This window comes from Neolamprologus multifasciatus, chromosome 22 (assembly GCF_963576455.1).
Source record: "Neolamprologus multifasciatus chromosome 22, fNeoMul1.2, whole genome shotgun sequence".
Lineage (NCBI taxonomy): Eukaryota > Metazoa > Chordata > Actinopteri > Cichliformes > Cichlidae > Neolamprologus > Neolamprologus multifasciatus.
This window is the reverse complement of record NC_140459.1, coordinates 7,044,583-7,065,929: the sequence shown is the minus strand read 5'-3', so window position 1 is coordinate 7,065,929 and position 21,347 is coordinate 7,044,583. Positions and strand designations below refer to the sequence as shown.

The following is a 21,347-nucleotide window of genomic DNA, read 5'->3' as shown; positions in this document are numbered from 1 at the left end:
CGGTCCCTGGGCGTCCCATGATGATTTGCTTGCGTGGCGCAGGGTGAGGCGACTCTGCTGGTAGTATGAGGGGCAGCAGGGCTGTTGGTGTGGGATGACAGGCTACCGGCTGTGGCAGCGCCCCTCCACTGGCGTCCTGATGCCCTTCGGGTTTCCTCTCCCTCTCCCTGCCTCCGGAACCAGACGAGGAGAACACAGAGCTTGATGAAGAAGACATGGACCCAGGAGTGGAGGGGCTGGAGAGGGAAGCGTGGCCCCCTGTGGCTGGAGTCAAGGACTGGGGAAGAGACATCAAAAAAAAATATTTATAGTATTTTAAGGAAACTCGGATTATTCAAAACATCCTGCAGCTGGTAATGCCATTTCCAGGTGTGAAATGGTTTCAAAACTGTTTAATCTCATTTTAATGGATTCCTTACCCCAACTCTGGGTGTCACAGCTCAAAATACAAAATGTACAAGGTTTAGGTGATAATGATGTGCAGTCCCATGCACAACTGTAGGCTATTTTAGAGGGTGAGATTCATCACGAATATCATCAGAGGCACCTGATTGGTCCCAAATTTATTCTTTAGTTAGAACAAACTTTGGAACAAGCAGGCCCCAAAAGAGACTTGACGTCAACTTCATGAAGTCAGTCTGGGAATGCACGCAAACCAGTCTACCAGTCATATCTTTAAAAAAAACATGGACCTGCATAAATTGTTGCTGTTTTAAAGAGACAGTTCACCTCGAAATTACTTATTTTGTCTTTGGCCTATAGTTTCACTTGTCCATCTAGATCGCTTTGGTATAAGTTGTCAAGAAGTCACACACCTTTTATTCAATATAATGACATTAAATGTTTGTGGTAACAAAGTGGCAAAAATACATGTGAAAATCTCTTTCTGGAAATCATAAGCCATTAGGGATCCTCACTTACCAAAAAACTAACTTAAAACTAAATAAATAATAAATACATATGAACTAAACCTCCTGCAGTCTAATGGAGAGTGACTCTGGACTGTCACAGAGAGGAAAAAGTAAAAGAAAACGATGGGCTGGAGAACATTGCAGCAAAATAGATTGTGGGACAATAAGTGTTTTGTCTCAATTGTCTTGTTTTTATTACTGCGAGAAACCAAAATTTTACTCTAAATTAAAACTCAATTAAGTCTACAGCCCTGTGACGCAGTTACTCAAAAAAAATCACAAACATTGATGTTTTCTTCCAACTGAAGCACTCCGGCCAGTCAGAAGAAGTGCTCAGATGGCAAACATGGCAGCTTAGCAGAGTGGTCACCATTAATGCTTATGGTTGGACGTTTGCTTCCTTCTACAGAGCGATGTGGTTCAAAATTTGGCAGAAAGTAAATGACAAGTCACTACATTAAAGTGTTCAAGGTTTCAGGATTTTCTTGAGTAACTGTCATGGAAAGAGGTATTGTTGCTCACTTTTAAATGTATTTTGTTTGATCTTTTGTTTTCAGCAATTTGAAAACCACAAGGCAAGTAACATTTTATTAATTCAAGAGAAGGAAGGACTAGACTAACCCCCACTGGGGCCAAACTGGTGTAAGAACAGGCTGAATGAATCATTATAAATAAAACACTCAAACAAAGGTATCTTATATTTATTTTACTAAAATACAGCTCGAATCCTTTTCATTGTAAACTGATAAAAACTGTGGGGTTTGGGGATGTGAGCTCTTTTTAGCTTGACAATCACTCTTTGGAAGGAAAGTGGTGATCACACCAGTTGTATGTTATTTAAGAAAGCTTTCTCACTTTATTTCTGTTGCCCTAACACCTATAAATGCTCTATAATATGAGCTAATAAAGACATAATTAAAATATTAGAGATATAAAATACAAACCTATGACCCTATGCAGTACATAGTCATATATTACAAAAAAAAGAATGACGTCCTTACCGAGCTGGATGTGACCAGGACGAGCGTGGATGTGGGATTGCGGAGGAGAACTGCCCCGTTGGTGGCTGCCCCGTTGATGGGGACGGGGGCCTGCAGGCCTGGGGGAGCTGTGTGCTGGCTGTGCTCCCTCGACCTGCTTCTCTCTCTCTTTCCTGACGGGCCATCGGAGAATTTGGCCAAGGGGACATCTGGGTTGCGTACAATGACTGGGGAGTCCCGGAGGGGCACGATGCGGCGTGGGGACGGCTCCTGGGGAAGTGGTGAAGGAGGAGTTGGAGAGACTAACATGGGTGGAGGCGTGGAGGCGGCAGAGGATGGTGGCCTGCTGGTGGCGCTACGAGGACGTGAGAAGGAAAGTGAGGAAGGTGTTGTGGGCTGACTCTGGGGGGAGAGCACTCTGAAGGCAGCAGGGCTATGGCCCATGGGTGGGTCTCCCACCATTCCACCCCCAACACCCACCAGCTGCTGTTGCTCAGGTTTGGTCTGGTAGTCCTGGACAGCAGGTAGCGGTGGGGGCGGGTGGGAGTCGAACTTCCTCTTGCTGGGGCTCATCGGGACTGTAAAAGTCAGGTTGGTCTGAAAAGTGGGCACAATCCCTGACAGATGGCGCTCTCTCTCTGCGCCTGGCGTACCCATCTTAGTGCCGCTTAGCTGTCGGGGGCGGCGTGGGGTAAGTGAGGCAGTAGCATTGATGGGGCTGAAATTGGCAGGGCGGAAACCGAAGAGCGGAGAGGGTGACGGGGATGGCGTGGGTGAGAAGGGTGACTGGTTGGAGATGGGGGAGAATGAAGGCGTGCCAGAACGAGAGCCCCCGAGAGAGACGAGCATAGTTGCCGCCTCACATTCATCGAAGTCGAAGCGAGAAAGGTCCTGGGGGAGCAGCGAGGGAAGGACGAGGCGGGGGCGAGAGTCTCCTCCACGGCTGCTGGCCTCACTGCTCTCCCGTGATGTCTCATCCCAGTCAAACTCTGAACTGGCTCTCCCACCACTGAGTCGGAGGTCAGATGGTGTTAGGGTCCCTGTGCTGCTGGCGCCGCCCCGATCCCGGCCCCCTCCACTGGCTTCCATCTCCTTGGTCCTCATGGAGAGGTGTCTGGAGCAGTACCCTCGCCGCTGGGACTCTTTGGAGCAGCCCTCCCGAGAGCACAGTCTCCTCCACTGCTTCCCGTTGAACTTCTTTCGGATACCTGTCGGCGTGCACACCACGTCTCCCTTCTTGTATTTTTGCTGGGCAGCTGTCAGCGGAGTCCGGGAACGTGACGAGGAGGAGGATGTCGAACCTGATCCGGATCCACCACCTGCTCCACTGCTGGCAGAACCTCCCCCCGATGTCTTATCCACTCTGGAGGAGGATGTAGTGGAAGAGGTGATGGGAGGGAGAGGATGGAGCTGAGGGGTGGTAATGACAGCTCCAGCTGCTGCGGCTGCTGCAGCTGCTGGGTCAAGGCCTAACAGGACAGGTGAAGGAGAGGGGTGGGGATTCAAGGTCATGTGAGCAGGGGGAATCCCGATGCCTCGCACCACAGACAAGTGGGGATGGGGGTTGAGGTAGCCAGACGGGGTCTTAGAAACAATGTGACGATGATGGGGAACTGTCATAGGCTTGCCCCCAGATATAATCTGCCCCACTTGGACCATGTTGAAGTGGTCTTCCATGTCTTCTTCAGGGGTGAGGGGCATATATGGGTGATGCTGCTGCTGTTGCTGCTGCTTTACACTGTTTTCCCTTTCTCGCTCTCTTTCCCTCTCTCTTCCATGGTTTCTCTGTGACTCCCACTCCAAGTCCTTCTCGATTTCCCTCTCTCGCCCAGGAGCCAGGCTGAGGACTGAAGTCGGAGTAACGGGCGAGGTGATGCTGTGGCCCGATGTGGAGGAAACAGGAAGCATTCCTTGGTAGGGCATTCCTCTCCCTAACATTGATCCCATGCTCGGGGTCATTCCTTGACTCAAATGGCTCACCTCCAAATCCATCTCTTCCCTTTCCTCCTGATCTCTCTCCTTGTCTCTTACCCCCTCTTCTACTTCATGTCCACCAGCAGAAGGCAAATCCAAGTCCCAGGGTGGCACCAGAAGCCGGAGTGTTTGTCTGGAGACCCATACTGCCTGGGTAGCACCCCTGTTGTTTTCTTCATCATCTAGAGAGTGAGGCCTTTCTTCAGACAGCAGGACACGGTAGCGGTTAGCCACCGCAGGGTGTGGGTCTACCTGTGTCACCACACCTTCTCGGTACCATTGCCATTGGCTCTCGTTGCCCTCCTCGTTCCCAAATGGTACACAGACACGGGTGCCTATAGGTACTGGATGCACACCAGGAGGTGGGGCATCTAGGATAATGTCCACCACCCCTGGGGGGCTCTCATGTCGGTATGGATAGCGGCATAACGTCTTCTCCCCGTTCAGCTGAACCTCCAGGCTTCCATATTCACCACTGACGTTACGGACCACGCCAGCCCGGAATACCAAGTCGTGCCTCCTGTCACTTCCTCCCTCCTCATCACTTCTTCTCCTGAGCTGGCGGGCGAGGATCCGCTGATTCTTCAGGCCTTTGGCCAGAGCATCGGACAGTGCGTCAGGGAGACTAGACGTTCTGTGTGTCGACATCTGAGGGGGTGTGTCACCAACTACCTCCAGGTCAGCCGAGTGCTCGCTGGCTGTGTCTGTTGAGGAGCAGCGGGGCAGCGGGCTTGGGGACACCTGCTCTGCATCTGTCACTCCTTCACCTCCTCTGGGTTTTTCCCCTCCAAGCGACAGGGTTGGCGGTCCCGGGGAGTCCTGAGACCCCTCCCTGCTGGTGGTACGACTGTGGAAGTCATCCATCAAGCTCCTACTCTGACCGTTCCCGTCAGAATGCGAGACGCTGATGTCGATTCCTGGACCCGCTGACTCCTGGCTCAGAGAAAAAGGAGGGGGCGTGCTGGATGCAGGGTTGCTATGGTTACCAGCAGTATTAGATGAGCAGTGTTCGGAGGTGTACTTCTTTTTGGGGACGCGGGCCTTGAAGGTGGCTGTTTTCCGGCTGGAGGCGGGGTTTGGACTGTTGTTGGCGCTTGGTGTACTACTGTTACTACAACTGCTGCCGCTGCTGTCACAGTGGCTGCTGCCACCACCGCTGCTGGCAGCAGACCTCCCCTCCCCATCTGAAGAGTCCCGCGTTCTGGATGCGTCCGCCTGTGGAGACTCTGAATGTGAGTTAGAAGATAACGAGGAGGAGGGAGTTCGGTTTTGCGGAGATCTGCTTCTGTCTCTGTTCTCATCTGAGTCTCTCTTCTCTCCTCCTTCCAGGGTATCCCCCGCTCCTCGCCGCTTTCCTCCTTTAGCCCGGGTGGAGGGAGGGGAGCGCTTTTTTATTGGCTTCATCTTTTCATCTAGTTCCTTTTTCTCAAAACAACTCTTTTATTTATTTATCCCAGAGATTCTCCTTGACGTTCCTCTCTTGCGCTGCCGCGTTATTTCCTCCTCCTTTCCTTTCACTCTATTTTCTTTCTCTGCCAGGCCCTCTCACTCTCATCCTGTCTCGTGTCTGTTGCGCGACTTGCCCACCTTATTCCAGAGACTCTGAAAAGAGGAGAAGAACAGGTGAGTGTGGGTTTCGCGTGCAGCAAAGACACTCAGACAGAAACACAACTCAAAGTAATTTCTGAAAACATTCTAAAAACGGCAAGTAGTCAAAAACAAAAACACAGCAACGATATTAAAAAAATAATTGTAACAAACAGTTAAATTATAATTCAAATAAATGTATTCCCCGCTAAATGATGCACCATCGTATTAGAGTAGTAATGAACATGACTCATCTACAAATTCATTACACATTAATTCATTACATAACAGTTTCTACTCACATTACACAAGACCTACATCCATACCAGGTACATATTGAAAACAGGAGGCCATATTGTAGGATAAACACAATGTAGGCTTACAGCGCAGCATGGAAATAGTGAGGAGCACTCTGCAATTTGCCCAGACAAGCCTTTCTGCATGCAATCCTCTCTCACACACTCACGCACACACTACTTCTTGGCCCGGGCAGTAGAGGCGGGGGAATTCCTTCTTTGCTCACATACTGAAACCCTCCCTTTCTCTCTCTCTCTCTCTCTCTCTCGCTCTCTCTCTCTCTTTCTCAGTGGCGACCTTTATCTATGTATTTCAAAGCAGAGCAATCCGCCCCTACAACTAACTCCATTTCCTGTGGAAGACCATTACCTAACTTCCCGTTACTTTATTCCTCCCTCTCTCTTTGCTATGCTTTCTTTCTTATCCTCCTTGCCTGCATTCGCTCTTTCCACAATATCGATTTTTGTTTGTTTGTTGTTTTTTTTTTACCTCTCATCTCCCCCGTTTTCCTTCCTCTCCTTCCACTTAGTCTCTATACTCGTTTTTGTGCCGCAGTCATCCAGAAACAGAGAGTTGTTCACAATAATTGCTATTCCACACCAGAGTCATTCAGCAGCGCTCTTAGCCGTGCCAGAGTCATTCAGATTATCTCTTATTCTGCACCAGCCTCATTCACAGCTCAGACTCACGTTTAGAAAGTAAAACAGATTGATTTAGCTGTGATCACTTAGCTGGTTTGTTTGCTGTGTGGCTGGTGTGCGCTGGACTTGCCTCAGGCTGTAGCTGCTGTGGTCTCTAGCTTATCTCTTTGGGAAGTGAAGTCTCCATAGATACAGAAACATGTATATAAGAGGGAGTGTCAACACAGCCCTTATATACTCTGTCATGTAACTCCTCACTCCAGCTGTGATGGTCACTGTCAAAATGTTCTGTTATGATGTCTATCAACCAACCACAAGGCATGTCTACTTGTCAGTGACAGTTTGGCTGTTAACTTACCTGTCTGCCTGCCTGTCCCTGTTTCTACATTCGTCCTCCCACTAGTCTCGGTCTCTCTGTCTGCTCGTCTCTGTTCCCTTTTGCTGCCTTCCTGTTTGTCTGTGAAGGCTTGCATTCATTCAGGTCCTTTTAATATCTGACACATCATATCGGCTGGAGAGAAATCCATTTTCAGAGATGAGTGCCGCCTGTCTCAAGGCCACACGCACATACACACACATCACACAAAGCAAACATCTATGTGCTGATAGCTGATAGTGCACACGGAGAGGTTGAGAGCTCATAGCCATCACTGGCTTCTATGTAAATCCCTATTTAGGACAGACAACTGTAGAGCAGACACCATAAAATAATTTGGCAGCTGGCCTTACTTGGTCACGATAGAGGTATGCTACATGTGTTTACTCAGTAGTGCACTGTGTACAACAGCTGGTGTCAGAGTCATGGGCCGTACGATAAGAGCTTAAAGGCAAACTGACACAACACACAGTAACCTCAGTGAAATATGGTGCAAGGGAGTCCATATGGGAGGTAAAGTAGGTCTGTGGCTTTAATGTTTCACATTCATGTAATCATGAGCCGCACATAAAGAGCGGGGTAACAAGTTCAGTCGTAATTTACTTGCAAAATAGCATTTGAGCTGTTGTGAATACCGACTGTAGGCCCCATGGAGCTGATATAAGTCATATGAGAGAAAGAGAAAAACATGACTGACAGATCATTTAGTCTGAATAGGCGTCTGTTCAAGTGTAAGCCACTTTTCTACCATAACTGTGCCAAAATCATTATGAAATCATGCATGAACTGAATCATAGGGTGATTTTTACTTTACTTTAATTGATATAAAACATTCCCAGTCTTATCAGAAATTAACTCGAACAAGGTTTTCCTAGCTTGGAAAGAGTCTTGAGGAGGGGTGTATGCATGCCAGTGCATGTAAAAGCACCATGGGTCCAAGTACAGGAAAGTAAATTAGTCTGTGTTACCTTATTTGACACACACTGAACCATTTTTCATTTTTTTCTAGGCATTTTATACACTGAAATAGATATCCTGCAAGTAAAGTAGTTAAAATATATTTTAATGAAACTAGAAGTGCGTGGAGGTTATGAGAGAGTTTGAAAATGCAGGTGTTTACAATACAATCATGGTTATCATGACTTGTCTAGTACATATATTCCTTGTGCACACAAAACGTTATGTCCTCAATAACATTTATGCCAACACTGCCATAAACCTCACTACAATATGTGGCAAGGATCTCTAATGTCAAGCTGTGACCTTTTAGAGACACCGGTTCCTTATGATGTCTTCAATGTGTAATATCCTTTAGTTTTCTTATATGCAGAGCCTATGATTAAAGTTCATATTAGGATCACTACAAAACTACAATAACAACAGGGCAGGTCATATGTATAAGCATAATATGATAGAAGACAGCTTTGGATTATACTGGTTAAAAAAGAACTACACGTTATTGATATTTAATTTTCAAAATCATGTTTTTTGTGACCCTTCTAGGACATATATTCCCCATACATACAAAACTGTATGCCCTACAGGATGTTTATGGTCACACTTATTGTTTACTATTAGAAGCTGTGAGAGATTATAGTGTCAAGAGGTGAACTCTTACAGATATTTTGGCTCTCGTAACCAGATTTAATTAACCCGCATTGTAATAAATGATATCCGAAAGTGTTCTTACATTGCACAGCACGTCTACAAAGTTATTTGGGCAGGGTAGGCCAATACTAAAATAAGAAGCAATGCTATCAGACAAATGCATCAATAATTTTGTTTACTATACATTGACTTTTCTCGCAAATTAATGAAAACCAAAATACCTATGAATGGAGATGGGCATGAGAGTCTGTAATACTAAAAATAATATAAAATTGAATAATCCACCTATTATTTACTATATTACAATGCATGCATTACTGACATGTTCATTTTCTTAAATACTGAGGTTATTGTGACACCTCAAGTACACTCCTAGTAAGTGTGCATACAAAACTGTAATATCTATGACAATATAGACAGAGTGAACTTTAAGTCCCTTCTAAGTGCGTTTCTAATCCACATTTAGTGGACAGATATCTAAAAGTTTTTTTCAAGTTCATAACAGGCTGTAATGACGACAGGGCAGGTCAATATATACATAATCATAAACCCGAGCAGATAACAGCTGTTAACTTTACCAAGACAAGGCCCCAGAGCACAAAATGCAAACAACAAGCGGTGATGTCACCTCTGCTTTAGCTGGATAGTGCCGTGTCAAGCCCTCGTAGTACCGCGATTACTACCAGTTTTACTCCAAACACTGCAGGCCGTGGCGTGCACCGACCAGGCCTCAACTAAACACACAAGGCCTCTTGGAAATCCTCTACTCACTGTTACCGGGAAATAACCGGTTTAACGGGCATACTGACCCTTAATGCCACCATATATGGCCCATATCTGCCAGCTTACACGACCTTAAAGCGACAAACAGCTACACAAACTCGCTTGTTTGGCCCATCCGAAAGTGACAACCGTGTGAAAATATAGCTAAAGCTGCCAGGATAATTTAGTATTCACCCTCGTCGTTATTAGCATAATTGCAGCCGTGTTACATGGGGTGGTTTGAGGGGGGTTAGTGTCAGTGTGTTGCCACAAACTAGTCCAAGGGGAGAAAAAAAAGGCCTCTACAAGCGCTTTAAAACCACATATCAATCCAAATAGCCACGCTGATTTAATAAAAAACAGGAAGAAAGGATGACAAGCGAGGAGTTTTCGAGGTTTTTCGTAAATAAGCGCTGTTTCTGGAAAGTCCAACGGCTGTTATGGCGTTCTATTTTCTCGTGGAAAAGTTTCAGGCTCACTATGCCTAAGCCGCACCGCTCCCTGTTTTTTTTTCTCGCAGAAGACACCCATTCCGGTCTCTTCGCAGGCCACCCAGATATAGCAAACTGTGCTGATCAGCTCCTCTGCTAATACTGTTTGTGGTAAACATGAACAACGTTAGCAAACGCACAACAAGCCCCACTGCAGTGCTGCAGGAGAAGATTTGTAGGCAGCCTGTACTCACCAGAGCTCATGTATAGTACCCCGGTGTGTTTCTCTGATGAGTTTGCTGGGTAAAATAGGGCAGGGTGTCCAGACGTCCGCAGCTGCCAGTTAGCGGCCGTTCATGTTTCTCCGGCAAAGCAACTTAAAAGGAGGAAAAACTACTGCCCTGTACATTCTACACTACAGTCGCAAAATGGTGAATGAAGCCCCAAAGCCTTGACAACCAGCCCGTCCGACCAATCGCGGAACACGAACGCGTACAGTAGCCAATAGGATGCCGCGTAAGGCGAGTAGGGGCGAGGCCGCACGTCAAAGTAAATTTGATTGACGGCGCATCGTGGCCAATCACAGTGTGGGAAAACACAGAACAGCTGTTCGGAGAGCAAGGCTGCTGCGTCCAATGGAGCTGCTATGTGGGTATGTCTGCGACTCTATACAGGCACGCAGGACGAGACTGAAACCTTTCTCTCCTCCTGCCTTTATTTATTTATTTTATTATCGTTTACATTTGGCTATAAACATTAATGCAGAAAAATGGGCTTGTCAAACTAAAGGCTAGACTTCCTTTTAGTGGACAGAGAAGAAAAAAATCACTGCCATGACATTATCAGATTTAATAAAGATCAAAATGTCAGGTCACCAGCTTCAGCTCACAGTTTCTAAAGCAGATTTAGTATGCTTCGTTAGCTGCATGTGTGCTATTTATGTATATGCATGTGTTCCTATGTGCTGCACAGCTGCACTGTGATCCATGTAAGCCACAGGTTGAGTGTAGTTTCAACAGGAGCCACACAGAAAAAAACACCAACTCCCAAATTCTCATGCTTTCTCTCCCTTCCCTTCTTCCATTCTTCTTTCACCCTCTAAGCAAATCAGAGGCGCTCTAAAAAGCACAGTGCCCCTTTGTCCCGCCTCCTCAGCCAATCAGGACAGCCACTGGGGGCTATACGTCACCAGAGCCATCTGTTATTGGCTGAGAGGCCCGAGGTCTGCAGGCCAATGACCGAGTGGTGTGGTGAGGTCATTATGCTTGTTGCCATCAGCTTGCCCAAACAGAAGGAGTGAAACCCCAGTGAGTAAGTTGGTCCAAACATGGGATTATGGCTCCTGAGAGAGTGACCCATATACACTGTGGGCCTCCCTGCACAAACACACACACACACATACACATACACTGTGGGAGATGTTTGCAGGAGCATATACCCTGAGGAATACAGCACAACACGGAACGTAATGGAAGCACAGAAGCATAGTTTCCTAAGACACTAATGGCGTTGCTGTGTAGCAGTGCGGCACGCCGTTTCTATAGCTTACAGGCACAGATGGCGAGCATGGTCAGTGATGATACAGAGCTGGCTGGCTGGCTGGCTGGTTGCGGCATTGCAGTCTGTCTGGCGCACTCACACGCACATGTACACGCAGGCGAGCGGGCACGCTTCCATAGCTACACACAACTGGGCACACACATAAACACAGGCACCTACACACACACAGCAGGCGCAGTGAAGTTATAACATGCCTGGGCGTTACATAAGCTGTGCGTGATTGTAGCACACACACATATATACCCGACTTTTGTGTGTGTACAGCCTCTTCGAGCATGCAAACAGGCACTGTTGCACGTACAACAAACAGAACACAGGTTTATTCTAAGTGTTAGGTTGCACAGGCATGCTCGGGCTTAGCTTTCATTTATTAACTGTACACATATGAAGAACCTGTGACTCGCAAATCAGATACACACACACACTTAAGAGTGAGTGGGATCTCCAGACATCCACACCCTGTATAGTGAAGCACTGCAGTCTCTTCCTCTGCTCATTCACTGTAGACAAGTGTGTATTCAAGAAATGTAGGGCGAGTAGCAACTTTGAGGGGTGGCTGGTTTCGTAAGGCGCCGTCGAGAGACATTAGAGTGAGACGGAAACCCGAGATTTAAGTCTCTGCAATGCTTAGAGTGAGGCTGGAAATCAAAATGTAAAGGAAAGGTGGAAGTGAGACAGGTGGAGTGAATAAAGAAGGACAGGAGACTGCAAAGAAAGGGGGGAAAGGGAGACAAAGAGACAGGTATAAATCATGTAAGAAAAAAAAAGAAATTGTTGGACAGCTTCTCAGACTGAGAACGGCTGTTTGCCGCAGAAGTCGAGCTGCTTGTGAATGAGCGGCATAAATCCGGACGGTATTAGCACCTCTGAACACTTTCTAAGAATGAGACGGAGAGCTGTGGCTAAGCCCCAGTCACTTTACACTAAATGCATTATGGCCACTTAGCTGCTAAACAGCTCCAGGGACTCTGCACTGTGCCTGACCCAACACTCTAACATGCTCTAATTCAAGTGTGTGTGTGTTTTAAAAAAAGAAACAATTCGCCAGTGAGATGAGTCCAGCACTTCTCTTCTCCAACCCTGCCCAGCATTTTGAAGTTGAATAGGTGTACAGTAGATTTAACAGCCTGCACTTGGGGTGTGAGTAATACGATCTGACACGAGTGTGGAGTCACTCATAGATAATGCATGTATAATTATCTACAAAAGCCTGCAAAACTTGAAATAACTCTCCAGTCTAAGATGAATAAGGTTGTCCCCAAATATGTGGAAATACTCCTCATCACACAGTACAATAACCTTTTAAATAAACAAAAAGACATTTCAGCTATGCGCTGAGTGATATTACCTCAGCCTGCAGCTTATCAACTACCATTTCATTTGAATTTCATGGGTTAACATGACGCTAACCCTCCTTTTTGTAAACTGCCTAACCTGGATAACCCTAAACCTGACTTTAAGGCTTGGTTGAACATAAGTAGAAAATATCATAGTAGTTAATGATGTATTACTTCTGTATACCGAGTACTGCAATACTCATTGCACTGCAGGATAATCATCTCAGGCAGACTTAAAAGGAGATTAATGTCTTTCAGCAGAAAAGTTATCATTGAATTAAAAGCAGTGTTGGGGCTATTATTTAAAAAAAAAAAAGAAGCAATGTATCACACATTACTTAATTACTCCCTTAAGAAAGTAATTTGTTACACAGCTCACTGCATTATTTTCTGGTGCATTGTGACATGTCCTAAAATTTATTGACACATATTTAACAGCGGATATAAACCTCAGACTAGCGTCCCACACACTGACGCAAATGAATATGCTGATGACACACCTCTGACCTTTCTTTTAGCGTTTGAACTTAGAGCTGACAACACAAAGTAATGTTGTCAAAGGAGCTTGCAAAGAAAAGCGTCTGGACTTCTTTAAGTTAACGACTTAAAGACTTCTTTAAGTTAACTTAAAGAAGTCCAGACGCTTTTCTTTGCAAGCTCCTTTGACTACGATGACCTGGATGACTGAGAACCTTCACAGACACAAAGTAATGTTGCAAACCAGCTCAAAGAGACTTCAAAGTGTTCATGCAATGTGTTTCTTGAGTAGATGCACAGGTAGAAATGGAGGTTACAGTGCTGTAAACCTGTCTTTGTTATCTGCTGAAGATCAGGATCTGGCTGCAGGCCTAGGGTCAGCATACACTCGCTCCTGGTTCTCTGCTAGCTCTGCATTAGCACGCTTCATGTGCAGATGTTTGCAAACAGCTGTATTAGCAGTACAATGAAGATATTTTTGTCCTCAATTCAGCCTCCTTGTGCCTTTTTTGGTTTGTTTTTGTAATAAAAATAAATTTAATGACCACATTTTCACTCCACAACAGGTGTGGACTACAACACCATTTTTTCTTGCCTGCACACAAGCTAAAATAAGCTGACTGTACCGTCACCTTTGATGTTTTTTGTCTTTTTTAGAACAGTTTAAATCAAATACATAAATGACTTAAATGTGATTAATTGACCAAAATTAAAAAATAAATAAATAAAAAGTTGAAATAAATCATTAAAATGATGACCAACAACTGAAATCAATAGCTAATACTAATGATTACAGAAAGTCAGAAAGTCTATGTAGTATGCATAAGCAGCTGAAACTGTTAGCTTACAGTAAAGTAGCTTGATAAAATTAACAAAAAACAACTGAAGTTATACCTTGAGCATAGCTGACCGCTGACGGTGTTAGCCTACAGTATGTATACACAATAAATTGTTAGTTAAACATACTGATTGAACTGAACAAAGAAAGTTGATCATTTATAAGTAAAACTATGGTTAGCAGTTGAGATCAAATAAGCAAAACAGTTAGCCAAACAAGAAAAAAGTCATAAATTAGTGCAGCATTAGCTGAATAGATTGCATTTACAATATCTAACAAAAGGATAGATGTTAATAGCTGAAATATTATGCTATACAGTTATTGGGGTGAGCAGTTGTAACAACTGGATACAATTATAGATTAAACCGTTGCTGTAATCATTAGCTAAAATCAGGTTAAACAGATAACCTGTTTAGCTAACAGATAATACTGTTAGCTAAACAGACCTGACAGCTTGCAGAAAAGTAGCTACATAGCTGGCTGAAAAATCCAAAATCATTAACTAATGTTGAAGCTAACACTTACAGTTCTTAGTATGGATAAAGAAAGTAAACTGCTGGCTAAATGTAACAGATAAACTAGAACTATTGACATTGTTTCAAAATAAGCACTGCCTGTCTGGTGAAATCTAAAAATAGATATTAAAGAAAGTTTTCCAAGGTCAAATCAGTCTTTCTGCTTTCATTTCAAACTGTGTTGTTATAAAACATTCTGTCATTTTGCATCCATCCTTAAAATTAGTGAATCTTGTGGCAGCAGTTGGCTATTGTTTCTGGAAGCAGGCTTAACTCTGCTTTATGTGGGGCCACTGGAATCTTTAGCTTCCTTTGATTTCATGGACATGTGTGTGTCCTGTAAACAACAGCTGGACCCTGTCAAGCTAAGCACACAGCAGGTTTGATGTGAAACCGATGGGGGACCAATGTGCTAGACAAACTACTGCTCTGGTTTCACTGCTCTGAGATCAGTTTCCATCAGTGGCCGTGTGGGAACAGAAGTAAATGACTGTAACTTATCAACTTCACAGATAAGTTTCCTCATATAAACCACCTTGACCAACGTGTGATGTAGAAAAGTCAGAGATGTAGGCTCTGCACTTTCAGGTTAGTATTTATGAGAAATAATTTGATTGACAGACAGTTTAACCAGCTGTTTTGCCAACACAGCACCTTCATTTTTAATTAAGATTTTAATCCTCCTGTACGTATTGACAGTCAGTGTTAGACAGGACAAACTTTTTAATTCATCAGTAATTTTTTTGTCATTAAACAAGATGTAGGTCTATTTTTCTGAGCTCATTAAAACCTGTTTTTAAAGATAAGTGGTCTTCACAAAGCAGCCCGGGCAAACGTATGATTTTATAGAATATAATATGTTATTAAGCAGCATATGAAGCATTTAAATTCAGCTCAACCTTCAACACCTACAGCAGTAATCCATATAACACTGATGGGGAACAATGTTCTGCAGAATACTCTTGATACTTTAAGTGCAATTTGCACATAATGCAGATTTATGTGTAGTAAGGTGGTTTCATTGCTACTTTTATTAAAGGAGTGCTTCTAAAAATTCCTCCATCACTCTTCATTGTCACCTAATAACAAATATTTAGATGACATCTATATAAATAATAGTATTTCTCAACTCTATAAGATGTTCTGTTTTTGGAGGGGGTTGAGGTCGTCCCTGCTTGCGTTTCTGTAAACGTCACAGCATGCCACCTTGGGTAAGAATATGTATTCTTAACATAAACATATACAAGCATGAATCTAAATGAAGCTTATGCGTAAGTTCAATAAGGAAGAGATGTAATCAGTCATCCACCTGCTTTCCTGGGTGTTCAAGCTGCTAGTCTGTTCTCTTCATCACTTCCTTTTTCCCACGCTTGCAAACTCAACCATTACTCTACTCCAGTCTTTTTCTTGCCCACCGTCTGTGAGCCAATCAGCCGCTATTCTGTCTACTGTAAATCTCACTGCTTTTCTATCATCCCCCCTTCATCTTCATTACCACCATCTAGACTCTGGGGTTCCTAATTCCTATCATTGTTGGGCTCCAGCCTGCTATGGTGGGTCAACTGAGTTTAATCATCAAACAGCATAATAATAGTCAAATTGTTTATCTCAATACATCGTGTTCATTACTTCCATAAGGAAAATCGTGAAAAGCTGTTTTCTAATCTGCTGTTTCTGAGTTCAGGTACTAAGTTTAACTCTCGTGCACACCTTGTGATAAATGTTTTTACTGAGCAGGCTTAGTTTGTTTCTGAATTTGCTGTCACAGTTTAGCTGTTTTCATTTCCACTGACACATCATGAATATGAGGGTTTTGTTCCTCCCTGTCTGTTAATGTTGCTTCAGGGCTTGACTCATACTCTCTAACAGGCAGAGACGCCGGATGACTCCAGGCCTGCTATTTACAAAAAATGTAAAACTTCATTTAAAAGGCCCCACATGTTGTATGCTTGCCTCACTTCTGTCATACAATTGATACCACACGCTTTTCGTGCCAGCAGCCGAAACATTAAACATCACTGCGACTTGGCTTGTATAATACAACGACTCCCACGTCACTTCATTTCGCATATTTCTCTTATGTAAGTGCATTACAAGTATTGGTTTGCATATTTAAATCACACGAACCCACCACAGTGACCACACAATGACCACAGTCTCTTACTCTCGATGTTGCAATAATCATCAGAAATGAAGCAAAAGAAAACTATTTTTAACTGTAAAGGCTGTGAATCAGTGTTGCCCACACACAGCTACGCTGACAGATTAGTTGGACGTGATTGGACATAAAGCAATGAATGGAAATCTGACAGAGCGATAAAGCTGGTGGACGTACACAGTATCTGCAGCAGCCGTCTCTGCTCAGTAGATGGTGCCATCTCTCCTGTGAATAAACCCGGAGGCTTCGGTGCAAGTCATCTTTGATGCTCCCGATTCTTTGGCTAGTGGCTAGAAGATGAGCGTTGGATCAAAATGTTGGTAAAGCTGAGACCTTTTGTGTGATATAACTTGTTTTGACCAGCCACTTACCCCACATGGTGATATTTTACTATTTAATTTAGCACAGGGAGGGATAATGGGATGGAGATGGAGCTGGCAGGCAGGAAGACAGGAAGACCAAAGAGAAGATTCATGGATGCAGCATTCAGCATTCAGCATTCATGACACGCTGCATAAAAAAATTAAAAACAGTGTTCTTGACACATAACTCTGGTCTTTCCAGACACGTGGTTGTTTTATAATCCTACAAAAATGATAAAGTATGAAATAAAAACAGAAATGAGTCCTCCACTGCCACCTCCAGTATCATGTAACATCACAGTACAACATAAGTTCGAGATCATGGTGGCTTATTTTAAATTCTTTTATGTGTCACGCTGTAATTTACGTATGAAAGCAGATGGGTCGTCCAACGTAACTATATGTTATACAAGTATGAATCAAGTGCACACAAGGTTGGGTGAAGGAAATGTGGAGCCGGTAAACCACAGTTTAAGACAAAGAAGTCTGCTGGTGTATTATTTTCTTTGAACGTACAAGTGTTGGGTCCTTTCCCGTTTCTAGTTTGCATTTTTTGTAGAATTGCAAGACAATCACTTTTTGAAGGATCTGGACTCAAATGCAGGACACCAGAATAAAGGTTTAACAGGCTTATTGAAGATAGAGTCATCTTGAGAGGTATTTCCTCCGCAGCGTTTCTTTTCTCGTTTCACCACACGGGCTGGCAGAGACGAGGAAACGTCCACAGCAGAGCCGAACTACACATCGACCTGGCATCAACCGAGGGGACTCTTCAGCCTTAAAGAGCAGGCGGGTAATCACTGGATTGCAGACAGTTGGATGATTGTGGATGATACGAAACAGCTTCCAGGTGTGTAGCCAGAGTAACCATGGGAACAAACGCCATCTCTGAAACACACAAGCAGGTTAAGGGACAAACCCACACTCACACGCACACAGAGAGAGGAATGAGATGCAGATTGCCACAGGAGGACAAGAGGACTGTGACACACATGAGGTTTCAAGTGTTGAGTTACACATACAGAAGTTTACTAAAATCTGCTCAGCTTTTCAGAATTAACGAGATAATTAAAATCCAAGAAGAGCCTCTGTCCACTCAGATGAGGACCTATTTATGTTGGAAACATTGGGAAATACTGCTCTCTTTTGCTTCTCGAGCCACGACCTTTGAGATGCATTGTTTTACATCCTGAAGCCCTATCAGATCACCTTTTCTGGAGACACACAGAGACATCAGCAGATCAGAGTGAGCTTTATATCCAAACACCTACAAAGTCCTGAGGTGTCTACACAAAGTTGACAAACTAAGAATCTCAAAGACACTAACATCTCTCAGTGTTTCAAACACACACTCAAAATAAAAGCTTCTTTGCCCTCATAACCATGAAGCAATAATTCAGAGTAAATGCATGAAAATCAAAGGTGCATGCATTCAACAAAAGATTAATACGGGGTCTGCAATTTGTGTCTAATGAGCTGAAAACCATTTAAAGTCTTGTCAGAAGAGGGGTTGATTCACTACATTAGCTTAAATCACTGAGATTTTGGTTCACACAGAGTGATTTGGGGCTTTTGCAGTTCACAAAAACACTGTAATACTCGAGTATCTTCTTCTCATTTAGGTCCAGGGTAGTAACTCGACAGCAACCCCTCTCTGGCTAATCTGTCGAGCTGAACTGTTGGATGGGAACATGTTGATTCAGCAGCAGACCCGAGCAGCCGGTAGTGGACGCTCTCATCTTGTGACTCTCGCAAATAATGAGTCCTCATTACTCACATGAGCCATGAGGACAATTTGTCACCAGTAATACACTCAAACACCTTCTGCGGGTCAGGTACGCATCAGGCAGCATGTGATCTTCTACACATGCTGACCTGCACTAAGCCAACTTCACTGACATCTGTTTAAATCAGTCTGGATTGATTCTGAGAGGGCAACGCTCTTTAAATCACCCCTAGATACACACTAACAGCTCATTTTGCATTTCACTCTGGATTAGGGCAGGGCTGTCAAACTCATTTCAGTTGGTGAGTCACAAATTACAGCCCAAAACAACTGCTTCACAACCCACCTGTCTTTAAATTTAAAAGAGAACAAGAGAACATTCACATTAAATAAACTATTCATTTAAAAAGCAGATGATGAACAGCAAAGAGAACGTTTTCACAGGGCTCTCTGCAGTCCTGTGAAACACTAACCCCATGACAAGTTCATTGTAGGGTGTCTTCCTCTCTCATGTGCTTACATTTATTAAAGTTATTACCAACATAAGGCAGTCTTGTCAGGGGAGGCCAGTGCCTCTCCACCCCTATGGTGGCTCCCCTGGTCAGTTGCTTCCAGGTGCTGCTAATCAAACGCATTTGGTTAGTTGAGCGTTAGTAAGTGTGAGCATCTACTTTAAAGCAGACTGTCACCTCTGAAGGGGAGCATTCAGGTGTGTTAACACAAAGCCATAATCTTCCTGGAACAAAATTCACCCCAGGAGCCACATCTCAGAGTCTACAGGCCTCAGTCAGCATGTTAAAAGCCTCTTCTGTCTATAAAGAATACAGCAGCACATCGTATGTATGCAAAGCCACATCTGAGCAAACCACAAGACTTCTGGTAAAATGTCCTTTGCACAGGCGAGACCAAACACCATAAAGCACAGGGGTGGAGGGGTGATTATTTGGGCTGATTTTCAAACCATCTGAAGGTGTGACTTTTGTCCTGTAGATGCAGATGCAAGTCTGAGTCTTACCCTGTCGAGGAGGCTCTTCTATGTTGTGCCATGCGTTTATAGGGAGTGGCTCTCTGGTTTCTACAGTCAATGTAGAAGTCCAAGCATTCCTCACTGCACGGCATACCCCATGTCGTTTAGCTCGTGTTTGGGAGTTTTGTCCTTGGGATGAACCAGCTGTTGTATGAGGGTGTGGCTGAGTCTGAAGTGCACTGGGATGTTGTTCTTGGAGAAAATTCTCTCGAGTTTCTCTGACAAACTGCTACATAAGTAAAGGCTGTTATGTTTGTCATTCTGTTTTTCTATTGCTAATGTCTGTTTGTGTATTCAAACAACTTCAAGAAGTCCAGTCATCCTCTTTCAAGCTCCCAAGACCACGAAGTACTACAAGGACCTGGAAAAAAGGAAAAAGAGGGGAGGGATATAAAATATTCCAAATGTTTCTTGAATTGTCAGCACAAGTGTATATGTGTATGTATCTATCCATCCATTCACTTACGCTTTTCCTTTTCAGGGTGGCGCTGGAGCCTATGGCAGCTATCTTAGGGCGAGAGGCAGGGTACGCCCTGGACAGGTCACTAGTCTGTCACAGGGCTAAACATTAGTACTGACATATTCACTCACACCTATGGGCAATTCAGATTTTTCAATTAACTTATTCCCACTAACTGCATGTCTTTTGGACCATGGGAGGAAACCAGGCAGAACATGCAAACTCCACACAGAAAGATCCTGGCCTGATGGTTTGAATTGAACTCAGGACCTTCTTGCTGTGAGGCAACAGTGCTAACCGTGCCACCATGCTGCCCGTGTGTCACATGTGTAGGATCTGGAAAAAAGGAAAAAGAGGGGAGAGATATAAAATATTCCAAATGTTTCTTGAATTGTTAGCACAAGTGTATGCGTTTATATATGATATTAAATATTCATTTTAGAGAGGGGTGGTGAGACAGTTTGGTTTTACTTTTTTCTGTTAATATTTGGATATTTTTCGTGCATTATCATTTTTTGATGAGAAAAGCAGAATAAAACGTGCAAATTAGCTTAATTTATAGTTTGTTATACTCCTTCCCTCTAATACAAATATTTCATTTCTAACTCTGAGTGTAAGTGCATAATTTAATAACAAGTGTTTCTGCTCACAAATGTCCACGAGCACAGACATGCACGCAAAAACTGCGTGACTCCTCGCTGGCTGTAACTCACCGCGCGTGTTCACCTGTAACGTCCTCTAAGAAGACGTGTGACTATTCTGATAGCCGCCTGTGTCTGCAGGCGAATGAGTGAAGCTACATAAACAGTTAAATTAGCATAGCTTACCAGCCGTCACGGTAAACCCGACAACAACACAGTGGGTGAGGGTCGGAGGGGGGGTCGCTTGACATTCTAACTTTAAACGAAGGATTTTAACAATATTTGCTGTGGGTTAAAGCAGTGGACCAGCAGGCTACATGTTTGACATCCAAAGAAGTTTCACGTAATCCCAACAACTGAGGATCGCCATTGTATAGCGGTTGCTAGGGTAACGTCAAGTCGCCGTCATTTCGGATGTGGGCGGGGCTTAGCGCTAGAATCCCTTTGATCCTTTCAAGTCTTGTGTGACATCACCTTGGTAAAAGCCTTAAGTACAACCGTTTAAACAGCGTTAGTTACAAGGTAAGTTTAGTAAGAGGCATTAATGTCTAAGACACAAACTCAGCAATTTACACAAAATACAGAATCAAGTCCAGATTGTAAAAAAGTTATATCATTTGAAAATATGAATTCTGCCATTGAAACAACCGAGGAGATTCAAATCTGCGCCACTGAAGTC

General features: G+C 44.0%; 1 protein-coding gene and 2 long non-coding RNA genes across 8 annotated transcripts in view; all 3 read right to left on the bottom strand.

Annotated features, from left to right (window-relative positions):
• The window catches only part of cica (capicua transcriptional repressor a), a 55,629-nt gene extending 42,580 nt beyond the window's left edge, over window positions 1-13,049 (bottom strand). For 2 of the 6 annotated variants that reach the window (XM_085148444.1, XM_085148445.1), the window contains exons 1-3: window positions 9,822-13,047; window positions 1,913-5,467; window positions 1-277 (exon numbers count right to left, since the gene is read on the bottom strand). In XM_085148444.1, the coding sequence (XP_085004570.1) occupies window positions 1-277; window positions 1,913-5,269 (3,634 nt within the window). In that variant the 5' untranslated portion in view covers window positions 5,270-5,467; window positions 9,822-13,047. The other 4 variants (XM_085148443.1, XM_085148440.1, XM_085148441.1 and 1 more) reach the window with 4 other exon arrangements.
• A 3,275-nt stretch (window positions 13,050-16,324) lies between these two features.
• Window positions 16,325-16,932, bottom strand: LOC146492786 (uncharacterized). Its single transcript, XR_014871916.1, has 2 exons — window positions 16,824-16,932; window positions 16,325-16,742 (listed from the first exon to the last, which is right to left on the bottom strand). It is a non-coding gene; the product is annotated as an uncharacterized LOC146492786 (long non-coding RNA).
• A 211-nt stretch (window positions 16,933-17,143) lies between these two features.
• LOC146492785 (uncharacterized) lies at window positions 17,144-20,848 on the bottom strand. Its single transcript, XR_014871915.1, has 4 exons — window positions 20,741-20,848; window positions 20,034-20,363; window positions 19,454-19,928; window positions 17,144-17,702 (listed from the first exon to the last, which is right to left on the bottom strand). It is a non-coding gene; the product is annotated as an uncharacterized LOC146492785 (long non-coding RNA).
• Between the last annotated feature and the right edge of the window lie 499 nt (window positions 20,849-21,347).